General features: G+C 46.0%; 1 protein-coding gene across 3 annotated transcripts in view; it reads left to right on the top strand.

Annotated features, from left to right (window-relative positions):
• Window positions 1–14549, top strand: part of Chn2 (chimerin 2) — a 267201-nt gene that overhangs the window by 219851 nt on the left and 32801 nt on the right. Inside the window, exon 1 of one of the 3 annotated variants that reach the window (XM_076913324.1) lies at window positions 12570–12682. The exons of the other annotated variants lie outside the window; for them this stretch is intronic. Coding sequence (XP_076769439.1) covers window positions 12680–12682 — 3 coding nt within the window. The 5' untranslated portion in view covers window positions 12570–12679. Of the gene's footprint in view, window positions 1–12569; window positions 12683–14549 lie in introns of those variants that run through there. 3 annotated transcript variants of the gene reach the window in all.

The raw sequence follows: 14549 nt of genomic DNA, 5'->3' as shown, positions 1-14549 counted from the left end.
AAGCCCTCCGGGTGCTGCTCCTGGAGCCTGTACAGGAGCCTCTGAAATGTGTTTGTCCAGTGGTTAGGAATGCCTCTGGTTGGAGAGCAGACAAGGAAATAAGACTGGAGCCCCTGCTCCTCTGCAGACAGGCTGTAGAGGGCGCTCTGTGGTCTACTTCTCCACTGGGAGTCAAAAGATGCCAGAAGCATCACCCCGTTCTCCCCTACACACATTCCAGGTACACTTCTACTTACCCCAGGGCCACAGCACACAGAAGCATGCTGGCACCTCTCTCGTGTCAGGATATTTCCCAGGATACTTGAGACTCACTAGCAGACTACCCTAGTGTTCTGGGCTGTAGAGTGACCACAAAGAGTCCTGGCTCCAACACTAGCAGTAGCCAGTGTTTTGGGGGTGCAAGGTTTGGAGTTTGAGCTCCCAACCACCCTGGATGACAAGGCCAGGGTCACTGCCAGAACAGGTCCAGGCTGACCTAGGACCCCCTCTACACTGTCTTGAATCAAGTCACACAACCATCCCCACTCCAGCCCTCCGGAAGCTGGCACTGGTGCACAGCAGAGAGTTTCATTTGTCTTCCAGGCAGTGAAAGCATCCTAACTTCCTTGGAAAGGGTCCTTTTTCTTTCTGTTGCTACCTTCTCTGCAAGCCTCATCACACACATGGAGATCAGATTGCTTCCCAGAAGAGTCTCATCCCATGCCTGCTCATTAAGTCACTGTAATTATACACACATGGGCCTAATTGGTTTTAATTGCACTCCAAGGTTGCTCTGGGTTACAACGGTGTCTCTAGCCTTGGAGAACTCGCTCTCTTTATTTACCATTTAAATATAAGTATCAAGGGAGAAACAGGAGAAGTGATCGTGAGGAAAAACTTAATTCTGAAAGGGCAGCTTTCAGAGTACTTGGCTGTCCTGACCCCGCAGTACTGGGTTCAAATTCAGTGGCAAGGAATGTAAGTCAAGCCACCGAGAAGCTGTGCAGCTATGGAGAAGTGAAACCAGCACACAGGCTGCACTGCAACTGCATGCTGCTTAGCTGTGGTGAGGTAGCCTCTCTTTACGAATCTGCATCTATTATCCAACTGCACACACCGATCTACCTGAAATTTACAAATAAACCATAGCAATAGAATCTCAATTACTCTCTTTGTCGACATCAATTTCAGCACGTTATTATCTTAAATCTCTTGTTGACTTTTTTTTAAAGTCCATGCCTCTGGTGTCAAAGGCTTCCAACTCTGCATTACTGATTTTCGTTCTTCCTTCATGCCATGCCCCCTTGAAATACAGGTCCAGTCACCGGCTAAGACCATGTGTACTGTACAGTTAAAGCATCATGGGTCTCTGACCATTTTCAGGTGGTAAAGACTCTAGAACTAGCAGTTACTGATGCTATCTGAATGTCTAAACCATGAGGCAAGAGGAATGACTAGGTAATTGGTCTCTAAAGGAATGCCATGGCTCTCAGACACATGGCACCCATCAGACAGATGAGTGATTCTCATGTTAGCTGCCCACCTCTGTCCCCTGTAGCTCCAGTGTCCTGCCACCACCCTGACTCATTCCAAGGGCACCTGTATCCTGGTGCAGTAGTTAGCCCTTGCCAGATGTTAGACATACAGAGTCATAGCTAAACCCTCATTTTGGATGTAATGAAATAGGAACCAAAAACAACCAGACATCAGAAATCACAGCAGTGAGGAGGGATGTGTGTGGAAGAAGCAGAAGACGTCAATCATTGATCAAAGTGTTTATTAAATGTCCCCTAGCTGGTTTCTTAGTGTCTTGCTGTCACTGCACTGTGTGGAAAACTATGCTTCTGGAGCTGAAGAGGCTCTGGGCCAAGATAAGGAGGCCCTACCTCTCTTTGCCTATCTCTTTGGCAAAGCTCTGTTCGAATTGATCCAACCCTGTGACGAATATCAGAATTCAGAGGACAGATGCAATGCCCAGGGGATGAAATTCAACCAGTGAGGGCCACTGGAGCCTTGAACTTGACAGTGATTGCTTCACAAAGAAGTCTCTGCTACTTCTGAATTAAATTACACTGGGCCATGGGGAGCCAGTCTCTGTGCCCTTTTATGATGGATCAGGCATCCTCAGGAATCCCGTGGTGCCTCACTTCCTTACACCTTGCCAGGTGCCTCAAGAGTCAGGAGCTAGCCTCTTCTGAGGTTTACAAAGGTTCAGGTCCCTACAGATTTGTTTATTGGCTGGCTGACTGATGCTCTAATCATTAGAGTCTAATAATATCTTCCTTGAGGTGTGGAGGACCTCTCCCAGTCATTTTTTACCTCTCCTCGCTATTTTTATCTCACTCTGTTCCCTCGTGCCACGGATACTCTGTCGTTCCTCTGTCTTCTCCATTGGTTTCCTATGTCATGTGGCGGTTTCATTTTCCACGAAAGGGTGAGTGTAGCCACGGAGAAATCAGAGCAGGGCCATGCTCTCTCTAGTCCTCTGATGTTGCCGCAGCTTGCTTTTCCTGCAGGTGAGACCTCTGGAAGACAGACAGAGGCTCTGATTGTTTCCAGACACAGCACATCTGTCAGATGGTGTCATGGGGAAGAGAAAGAAAAATGGTACCAGTGTGCAGTCAGTCAGCAAGTCAAGCACCACAGGACAGACCCCCTGGGATTGCTACTAGGACAGCAGTATACAACCAGACCTGTGGGACATCAGCTTTCAGCCCAGTGTCCCCTTAAGTCCCCTACCTGTGTGCCTGGCTCAGATATCCACACAAACAAGAAGGAATCTCCTACAAACCAACAAATGGTAGAGAAGCCCCTAGAAACATCTATGTCCAATCATTAGAAATCTGGGGCCGAAGAGGCACCAAAAAGAATCGGCTGAGGAGGACAGGGAAGAGGAACAGGAAACGGGAGAGGGAGCCTGCAACACTGTAGAATAAGGTCATCAGGCCACAGTAGACTGCTGGCTTCCTGGCTGCTCCTCCTCTGTCAATAAAGTATGTCACTCACAGTTGTTTTTATCCCAGGCCATTGACCACAGTCTCACTGGTCAGTGTCCCACGGGAGCAACTTTCCCTTAGCAAACATGTCCTGGCATCATCTGATGAGGGACACCTGTTGGCGTATGATCATCATTATAAAGCAATGGGTTTCGTAAAGGCATCCAACCAAGTACACCATGTACTTCAACTATATTCACCCATCCCCCAACATCAAGATTTGTAAAGCTTCCTGTGTAATTCTAATGAATGTCTGGGAACCACTGAATTATTAGCTAAGTAAATCCCCACCTACGCTCAGAAGAGAACTTGGCAGCAGGTCTGGCTTCATCCGGAGTGAGGAATGCATCAGACTTGATAAAATTAGGAATATGGGTGCAAGCTCAGGACCATGGAGCAGTCCCCGAGCACACACAGTGTGGCAGCCTGGTGCTCACACCTTCCTGTGCAGTATTCAGCTGGACCCGACAGATTCCTCAGTTCCCTTCTATTGGCAAAGCACCTTGTGGGTTCTGTGCACAGCTTGTGGTCTTCACGCTCTGATTTTCTGTCTCCAAGACACCATTTGGGGGGATGTTTCCCAGATGCTGAGGGGGAGAATGATCTTAAAAGTTAGGGGCTCACAAGCACGGTGCTGGAGGCTGCAAGGACTTGAGGGGCTGCCCTTTTTACTGTAAAGCCAAACAATACAAGCATACTTGGGGCTGCTGTATTAACGGTCCAAGATTCGTGTAAAAGCTACAGGTATGGGCTCATGGGCCGGCCCACTTGTCTCAAAAGCTCCTTCAATCTCTGTGACTGTTGACTGAGCAGGTTTGTCTTCTTAGCTCCAGCGTTCTCTTCTCCCCTACCTGCGGGCTGCATGGTGAGGAAACTGAGATGATCTGTTGAAGGAGTGTGGCATTTACACTCATGAAGCTTCATGCATACAGACAAGGGCTCTGCCATCACTGAGACATTACTCACCACAGCCGTGGCCCACTAGGGCCCTCCATCACCAGGGTACAGCTTAGGGATGGACTTTGAAAACCACGTTTCTCAGCTTGACCTTCCCACCAAAGACACTTGAGCCTCTCCCAAGTTTATCCTCCCACACCTCAGAGACACTGGCCTAATTAGCTGGAGCGATCGATCGCTTTTGACTAGCATGTTTATTTCCCACATGAACAGAAATGATTGTCCTGGCTTTGGCTCTGCAGAGCTGCGCCGAGTCTGTGTGCCTGAGTCGTGTGTCTTCTGGGGCAGCACTGGGAATTCCAGCTTGAGGTGTCTCAAAGCTGTCAGGTTTGTGAGAAGCTGTTGCTGGCCTTGCTTTCTCCAGGGATATGGGTCACAATAGGGAGCTGAAGGAGAGCCCGTAAGCCAAATGTTGCTGTGTGTTTCTCTCTTCAAGGTCAGTAAGGATTTACTCGAAAATCATCTTGGCCTCAGAACTTCTTGCTAAGCAGCAGCGTTTCTTAGGAGTGTCTCCTCTGGGCGAGAGCAATCCCTTACCCTGAAAGGAAGCCAGAGGCTGCTAAAGGCAGGGGACAGGGCCATGTGCTTGGTGAAGCAGAACAACCGTGGATAAGGGCTCTAGAAATCCTGGTCGGTGGCACTGCTTTGCTTCTAACTTGCTTGAAAACCTTAGGTATACTGCTGCACCTCTAGAGGCCTTAGTCTCTTTGTCTATAAGACAAAAGGATTGCACACATAGCTACTTGCCAGGAACAGGGGTCAGGCTTAACTGATTGTGTAGCACATGTTATGGGATAACTTCTTCCCCTAATGCTAATGAATAAGTGAGGATAGTCTGGTCCTGTTCTCCTGTTGTGTAAGCAGAGCCACTTTCATCCTTGCTTTTCCCGACCAATGTTATAACTTGCAGGGACAGTTAAACTGTCTGTCAATGGTATGTTTCTGAAGAATGGGCTCTTAGTTTACTAAGTTCTTTGCCCAGAAGTCTCTCTTGGCTCTGATGCATCCAGACAAGCTAAACATATGGGATATGATGATAAAAAAAAATACATACAGGAATATGACAAAGAGCAAGGCAGCCTCGTGGAGCTCAGCATCAAGGGATGCCAAGTGGAAGTCACGTGCACCCAGAAGAGCTTGTGCTGAAAGGGAGATGGATGGGGAGAGTTTCCTGAAGAGAATGATGGGATGCCAGGAGAGGGTAGAAGGTGACTAGGGACAGGCAAGGTCAAAGTGCAATACAATACAAGAAAGTTGTGTACTCTGAGAAATTTCAAGGTTACAGTTGTGGTCTCGTCTTACTAGGGCTTCATGTGTATACATATAGACTCAAATTTTAAGCTATATTGAGCTGAATTATTTATTTTCAGGATATACAACAGCTGTGAAGACTAGCCAAAAACTAAGAAGTAAGTCCTAAAAAGAAGGACCCCCATGTTTGGATCATCAAAGTGATGAACAGTAATGCCTTGTGTGTCTTAAAACACCTAGGCTGCAGACACTTCTGCTAGTCTATGAATTATCATGCGTGAGGGCAAGGACTGGATCTAATGAATGTCCAGAGACCATTACCCTGGGGAGCTGGTCACCCCATGTTGGTTGATTGACTATAGGTTTGTCCATTAGGTGGATGGGTAGATGCCTGGATGAGAGAGACTAGGCAGCTGTAATGTGTCTATAGAAGTATCAGATCTATACCTCTAATAGACTTTAAATATATATTCTTGTTGTCCTAGAGCATAAAAATAATTTATATATAAGCTGAAATATCAGAGCCTCCAGTCAGTTAAACTATCTCCATACTGTATGTAGAACAGTATTTTTCTCATAATAGAAAAAAAAAAAAAAAGCTAAACCATTATTTCATGTATGCTTTGTCTACACAGAAAAAAAATAAAACTACATTCTATGGAAAGTTTCTACTATCAGTGACATGACACACATTAGTCCTTTTTCAAAGAGCCATTAATTTAGCATAAATCAAATAAACAGGGGGGCTTCATCCTCAGGGATATTAGCTTTTAATGTTGAAGTAGAAAGGATTTACAATAGAACCTACCTCAAAAATCATTGCTAAACAACAAGCCATAGCAAAAAAAAAGAAAAGAAAAGAAAAAATATCCATTGTTACATGTTCTGTGTAGCTTAGGCTTGCATTGAATTCATACCCTTCCCACAAATACTTCCAAATTCTGGGAACACAGGTATATACGTGCACCACACCTTGTTTGGTAATCCCATCTGAATTCATCATTCTTTGGATACCATTTTTTTTCAGTATATACTACTATTTTGCCTTTTGTGAAAAATTAGTTCTTTTTCCTTCCATCATGCCTGTAGCACCCCGCTATCAGAACTGTAAGAAGACTCTATTCTTCTTTGCTGAACTGGGGCTCATCTTGAATCATACCGATCCTGAGAGGGGAGTCCAGGGCATCAGCTGGGCCAGTAGAGGGATTCTTCCAGATGAGATGACAGAACCCAAGTTGGGATACCAGGCAGAACAATAGAGCTTGGCACAACAGCCAGCAGCCAGGCATTTGTGCCCCAGTCAGCAGCAGGCACCACCACACTCCCACCACCCACAAGTCTCCTCTGAGTCTTGGTCTTTGGACACAGTGCTGTGGACTCAGGGCATTGATTTTTCTGGACAGGCTCAGAGCCAGGGAAGAAAGGACAGTGGCTTCAGATCTTTAAGATGTAGCCTTCAGAGATAAGGGCTTCTCTGAGAGACTATTGCCTAGCCCTATTAAGGGGAGGGATGTGAAAATGAGGTGTGTGGGTGCCAGGCCCTTGAGGCAGTAGCCAGAGATCTTGAGACTTAGACTCACTGGCACCAGGACTCTGAAGGTCACAATCTGGAATGTTGGTATTCAGATGACACCCTGGGCTCTGTCCAACAAGACATCATGGCAACTCAGCAGGGCCCACGAGACCCAAAAGGAGCATGACTTAGCTACCTTCCCATTACGGTGATAAAGCACCATGACCAAAAACAGCATGGGGAGGAGAGGGTGCATTTCAGCTCACTTCCCTAGCACACTCTGTCACTGAGGGAAGATGATACAGGAACTCAGATAGGGCAGGAACCTGGAGGCAGGAACTGATACAGAGGCCATAGAGGGCTGCTGCTTACTGGTTTATGCTTTGTGGCTTGCTCAGTCTGCCTTCTTATATACCCAAGGATCACTTGCCCAGGACTGGCACTATCCACAATGGACGAGGTCCTTCCCTATTAATCACTAAGAAATGCCCCCAAAGTGCTCCTGCAGGCACTGTCTGACAGAAAAGTTTTCTCAAAGTTCTTTTTATTTATTTATTTTTTAAATAAATGACTCATCTCATGTCAAATTGACATAAAACTAGCTAGCACGGTACCCAAGTTCTCCTAGAGCAGAACCTGGCATGGAGTGCCACAGGTGGTACACCCTGCCTGGGATTAACACGACTGAAGGGCTGTTATCTGTGGCAATAATACTCACCCACTAGCTCTGAATGACTCATTGGTTAGGAGACAAGATGGCTACACCCATATCTACCCACCTCAGGGTCATCCAGGACGACAGGCAAGACTAGTGTCCATCTTCTTGTGTGTGTGTTATTTGGAGCAAGCAGGACTTTTGGCTAAACCTAATCAGAATGCATAACTCTGCCGAGCCATTACTGTGCTGAGACATCAAACTATGTTTTCTATTTTGATGGACACAACCATCCTGCCATTGAGCACTGAGTCTCCCACACATTATGTGTTGGTTTTATATAGGCACAGGCAAATCTCAAAAATACTAATCTATTGAAAACACCGGTAATTATGTAATCCTGCAAGATGGGGATTTACATGGAATTTCCAAACTTTGTCACAAAATAACTAGCTACTTTAAGGAAGACAAATTTGGTGCCTTCATATGTGGTACAGAAGTTGGCCAGTCAGCAAAGTGCTTTTTTTTTGCACAAGAGTGAGAACGTGGGTTTAGAACCCAGAATCCATGTTGAAAGGCCAGATTTAGTTGTTTACACTGGACTATGGAGCCCTACAGATCCAGAGCCTCCTGGCCAGCTGATCTTACAAAATTGTTGAGCTCCAGTTTCGATGAAAGACTTGTCCTAAAAAAAACATGGAGCAGAGAAATAGAGGAAGGCTCTCAGCATTGACGTAAGGCCTTCATGAGCGTGCACCTGAACACGCACACAATAGTCAGCAGAACTTGAATGGTTCTTTGATCCTCTGTCAGGGACCTACTATTGTGATGTACATGGAACCTTGAGATAATGAGGCACAAAGAGTTGAGACACTTGGCACAATTTCTCTACCAGGGGGAGAAAGTTGAAGATGAAGTCCCAATCCAGCTGACCTCACTTCAGTCTCCGCTGCTAACAATAACACCTTAGCAGAGGAGCCCTTCACTGTTTGTCCATTTACATCTCAGTCACTACTACCTCTACTCTGCATGTGTGCATGTGTGTGCGTGTGTATGTGTGTATTCGTGTGTGTGATTTGTGCGCACCTGTGTGTATTTGAATGTGTGGTATATGCAAGTACATGTGTGTGTGTATGTATGTGTGTGTGCACACATGTGTCTTGGCATGGATGTGGAGGTCAAAGGACAACCTTGGGTGTCAGCCCTGGCCTTCTACTCTAAGATGGGCTTTCGCTTTTTTGATCCTTACCACTATATAGTCCAGGCTAGCTGACCTTCAAGCTTTTAAGAATTCTCCTCTCTTGGCCCCTTATTCTTTAGGAGCACTGAGATTACAGATGTGTGATGCACACCTGACTGTATGTGAGTTCTTTGGACTCACATTTCTGTCCTCCTTTTTGCACTGCAGGTTCCTTACCCAGCAGCTACTGGGCATCTTCTAGCCCTTAAGACCCTGCTCTATGATTCTCCATAGTGGCTTTTAACACATCACCCTCTGTGTTGACTTTCTGCTTACAGACAACCCTCTCCTTGTTCACTGGCCTAACTCTGCTTGATAAACAATGGCTACTTTAGAAAGATTGGCTGAAGAGAAGGGACAAGATATGTTTCTGCAGTTTATCAAGAATAATTTTCTTGCCTTAAAAAAGGGCCAAGGTCAGATTACTTGTGGTCCTTTCAGAATGAACTGTCTTGTCCTGGAAGAGTTGGCCTTGCATGTTGGGGCGACCCATGCTCTTCACAGAGCAGCCGTGGCTGTGACCATGAACCATTAACACACTCTGACTCCCTTGGGGGAAAAGACAGGACAAGCAGGGCCACAGACTTGGTGTTATACTGGTTTGACTAAATGGTAGAGTCTGAAAATCTCAGCCTCCACCCACTACGGAGGCCAGAAGTAAGCTGAAATTCTATGTGGAATGCACAAGTCTCTATGTGCGGTTCAGAATACTGAGTCCTCTATACTGTGAGAGTCTCAGCTGCGCAGCTGGGAGTGGCATCAAAGGCGGCTTTGTTTGGGTGATCGTTCACTGTACAAAGCACAGTAGGGATTGGAGATGTTTTTATTTGTGACAAAATGAAAAACTATTTAACAGGCATCTCTGCCATTTGAATCTGGGACTGTTCACACACAGAAACCAGTGGGTTACCTTCATTTTTCCCCCTTTAGACAAAGACAGGCATACTCCTCCCGCAGAGCAATTAGACACCCAGAGTTCTGTCAGACACATTCTGCAATGGTGCTCTGAAAATTGCCATTCCACCCCCCCCAAAAAAAAGCAATTTGGTAACTGTATAGCTTCCAGCAGAAATTTATCTGGCTCACTGGTAACAGTGACGGGGGGAGCAAGAGTCAGAGGAGGACACCTGGGTTCTACTTTGTAATAAAACCCATACGGCAGTTAATCTTTTGGCCAGAGGTGAGGAGTCACGTGACAACAGAAAACTACAAAGAGAGGAGACAACTATGGAACACGAGAAGGACAGAGAACAAGGGAACAACAGCAGCTGAGCCCTGGCTGGCAGCTGCTCCCCTCAGACTGCACAGGGTTTGCTTGTCGGTCAGCTTTTGCATCATAATCCCTAACGGTTTATGACACGGCTTTAAGGAGCTTCAATGGCGGTGTCCCGTGTCCCTAAAGATAACCCCGCCATACTTTAGTAGGGTCAGCACTGGAGAAATTTGGCTAAGATGATTAAAGATCTCCTTTAATGACAGGCTCTGATGGAAAGCTCATTGCTTTCCACCCAACTGCTCTCCAAGTCAACTGTCTGCTGAAATGCGTGCGCTGTTGAGTGTCCCCTAGTGCCTTGTCCACGGTGTGGAGCATCCTTGTTTCCACATCAACATGTCTAGGAAACATAAGTTGTTAGCCAACATCTCTGACACTGGTCTCCGTAAAAACAGCTGGACAGGTCCTGTAGAAGAGACATCAATTACAGCCTTGTATCAGCAATCCAACCGACGTCTGCTGCCGCCGAGGTTCTCTGGCTTGTAAGAAGTCTTCATGGCCCTTGAGTGTAGGCTGCAGGCTCAGTAAAGTGAAGCAACCTCTAGGAGGGGGTTGAAACCCTTCCTTGGGTGCTCATGTTTCCAAATGGATCCTAGAGAGCGATCAGGGTAGCACCTGGGGCTGCGCCATCAAAGGCAAGGTCTCACCGCCTGGGACCACACACCACAGGGCTGGAGGTCGGCAGCAGTTCCAGGCATGAGCTGGGTCAGGTATGAAACCTGACGCTTAGATGGATGCATTGGAAGCAGTATTGTTGAGTTTTAGCTAGGACACAGGTGGGAAGGGTGCAGGTGCCTACCCTGGCCTCTCCTAGTTCTTCCACAGTTGTGGAATCAGTCTGCAGTCTAGTGACTTGGTTCACTTTGTGGTCCTCAGACACAGAATCCACAAGCAAAGAAGCAAGTTGAACACTCCAGGCAGCACTTAAAAAGAACAAGAAGGGTTTATTTCACGGTTGGAGAGAGTGTTCAGTGTCCATAGAGTCAAGCAATCTGGATTAGTAGTGTTGATGAAAGAAATGACACACTTTTGATTCTTGCCCAGCAATGTGGGTTTCTCTCATCCAGGACTGCTGGTTTTTCACTTGTCCACAGGAATGGAAACTTGACCCTAAAACTCCATGGCCAAAACCATCATGGAAATCCCCGAATCTGGAGTCCCTCAACATATATGTAAGAAGCCTTCTGGATGGCTTCTGGATGGTACATGAACTATGTACAGAAATCACATATAGAAAGCATACACTGTTATAACCACTCTACAGCCGTGCAAAGGGTGTTCCACAGAGAGTGAAAACCAACCAAACACACCTCAGGGGCCTCAGCCCAGGCAGTTCCCCTGGGGATGAATGTCTGCAGCACATTGCTAAGTGTTCTGGGACCTGGGCAAGTGCGATAGCTCTCTGTCATTATGACAAAGTGCCTAACGTGGAAAGGTTATCTGTGCTCACGGTTGCTAAGATCTTGGTCTCTGGTAACTTTGCTCCGTTGTTTCTAGGCCTGTACTGAGGGAGAAGAGGCAGGTGAGAAAGGGCATGGTGGAGCAAAGTTGCTCACGTGGGAGTCAGGATGCAAAGAGAGAAGGAAGAAGCCAGGTCCTAATGTCCCCTTCAGGGACACAACCCCAGAGATCCTAACCCTCTCCATAGTGCAACAGGCCTTCAGCGCCCTCAGTTACAGCAATGGGATTGATGGGTTAGAGCCTGGAGGGTGCGGGCTGTCTAGTGTTTCCTGTGAAGCCACAGTGTACAGAGGAGAGAGCATGCTGGCTCTTTATAGAATCAGAAGTCATCTCCATACAAGGTGGTGAACTAAAAACACGTCTGAAAAGTGACTGTATTCATTTTTCACAAAATACAGCTTTCTTGGGGGCCAAACCAAGGCCTGCAGCATGCTGGAGTAGAGACCATAGATACACCACACATTGTCTTCAAGTTACATTTCTAAGTATTGGAAATTTTTATTCTAAAGAGCTCTCAGGAAAGGAGAGGGGAAATCAGTCCTTGTGTCAGTAGATTGCTTATCTGTAACACTGGGAATCCAGGGATTTCCATGGGAAAGTTCATCAAGGTCCCTGAGCCCAACTCCAAGGACATACCTCAGATCCTCACAGCCTTCTGACCTACAAAGTGAGAATAAAGACATCAATTCTACCTTGCTAATAAGAAGAAAGATATCAAAATTAGACAGTTGATAAGTAGATACTAGAGATAGATAGATAGATAGATAGATAGATAGATAGATAGATAGATAGATAATAGATTATATTTATTACTTCCAAGGTAGAGAATGACATTACTCAAGCCCCAAACCTACTTAATCTCATTCCTTAGGCTTCCTGACGCTGGGCCTGACCTACACACAGGTCCCCAAGCCCATTTCCAGGGCTTCCTTTTGTAATGACAACTAGATACCACAATGCAGAAGAAACCCCAGAGGTTACAGACCCTGGGTTTTGTATCAGTGTATGAAAGTGATAGCAACAAGCCTCTATGGTGGTCTCCTCACCTTCAGAGAGTTTGTCTGTGAACATTAATTTGGGTAAGATGCAGTGAGGAGCTGGGTAAGTTGCAGTGAGTAGCTGCTTGGTGCCAAGTGACATGACATGACGTGGCCTTTAATTGTGATGGAGAGTCTGCAGAGAGCCTGAGGTCATAAAGCCAGCCTGCTTGGGGGAGGGGGGGCTCATGATTTATAACTTCAAAACCACACTGCTAGGTGTATGGTTGGTTATCAGTCCTCCAGGTAACATCAGGGAAGTGGTGAGAGGAAAGGCTGGGCAGGTGCCAGGGGCCAGACCACCCCTGTAGGAAACTATGGTATGGATTTTTGCTTTTCTCTTAAGAGTCATTAGAGGTTTCAAGAAGCAAGATGGGATGGAGTGGTATACATAGAAACTTGATTTGACATTTAAAAGATGTTGATTCCTTTGGGGGAGGAACCATTTCTTCATTAACTCTTTTTAATCCTTTTATATTTTTCTAATACTCTATGTAAGTTGAAGCATTGGAGATGCATGTGAGTCAGGCCTCTCAGTCCTAGAAGCACATTGCTTTCCCTGGGAGATGTCTAAGGTGCCGGGCTCCCTCTTCAGAAAACTGGGTGTGATCATTCCAAGGGGGTGCCTTGAGAAGTTGTGGGAGCCTATGTTTACCCGTCCCCCATGTGGCTCTCATTAGATAAGGCCACTAGCTGGGTGAAAAGCATAAGTCAGGGGTCCCAGAGCCAGCCACACCAGCATCATCTAGGGGAGTGTTAGGGATGTAGATTCCCAGACCTGGTGTTCTTAAAAGTGAATCAGAACATGTACCAGGGTATCAGAGTGTGGTTGGCTCTCCCAGGGAACTCTATAGCTCTGAGGCAGACTGTGAGTTTCAGACAGGAGAATTAGGACTTGGATCCATTTCTAGATCTTGTTCAATAACTATATGGTAAGGGGCCACAGAGCCTGAGTTCTTTCTCCCAAAGAAAAAGAAGTTTTAGAATGAACACCAAGTATAGTTCAGCTATGAAGAGCTTATCATATACCCACATGACTAACGAAGCCATACAATATAGTTTTTTTAAAAAAATAATTGTTATTTAATAGAGCTAAGCTATTAATTATAGAAAATGCCAAAAAAAAAAAAAAATAGAAGAAACTACAGGCCTGTGACAATTCTCCACTGAGAGATACTATTGCTTATGTTTCAAAGTTTGGGGTGAGGGAAATATTTTGGTCTATTTCATTTACTAAAATGGGGAATATGCCTGCCCTGGTTCAGCAGACCACTCCTCCCCTGATGATCTGTGGGGGTGGATCCTCTCATCTGAAGTTACTTTGATCACTTTGGTTGGTGTGTATGTAATAACCCATTATATGGTATGTAATGCTACTTGGACCATCGCTCATTCACCTTTTCCCTATATTGAATGTCTTAGCATTTTCTCATTTTTCAATGTTGCTTGGTTAATTTCTCTCCCTCTCTCTGTGCCTTTGCCTCTGCACATGAGCACACGCACACACACACACGTCTATTTAAATCTTGGTCTTCAGAGCTGCCTAAGAGAATGCTGGAAATAGAATCACTGGCTCCCTTCAGAACTTTAATAAGTCATCAACTATTTTCTCCCCAGACATCACTGGGACTCACTTGGGGTCTGTAGGAAAATAATGAACCAATGGTAAATACTCTAATTGCCACAAATACCAGTAAGATATTAGGGACCTCACCTTGTGGCCCTCTGGCCGCATGTGCGATCAGGAGTTTCATTTCCTGCACTGCCAAAGAGGCAGCAAGAGCAGCAGAGTCAGGCTGGTGATTGTGGATTGTGGATGGATGTAGCTTTGGTTGTAAACACTTAAGGGAGACTCAGACATCAGCAAAGAAGTGTAAAGGGGCAGGGAGTACAAACATTGGGGCTGGAGTCCGGGACCGACAGATGCTCTTCAACGCTCCTCTTTAAAATGCATCACCAGGACACACTTGGGGTCTATAGGAAAATAATAAGCCAATGGTAAATCACCAGTTCAGAAATCTTCAGGTAAGGCAGAGGGTTGGAGGGTCGTGGCTGCTGGAGACTGAGGTGGGCTTGTCAGGAGTGAGTGGGGAAGCAGCCAGTGATCTCATAAACTTCTCAGGTCCTCACTCCCTCTGTGATGCTAAGCACCCCAAATGGCTGGACCCCACATCTTTTTAGCTACTT

Source organism: Arvicanthis niloticus, chromosome 15 (genome assembly GCF_011762505.2).
Source record: "Arvicanthis niloticus isolate mArvNil1 chromosome 15, mArvNil1.pat.X, whole genome shotgun sequence".
NCBI lineage: Eukaryota > Metazoa > Chordata > Mammalia > Rodentia > Muridae > Arvicanthis > Arvicanthis niloticus.
This window is presented reverse-complemented; position numbering and strand designations above follow the sequence as displayed.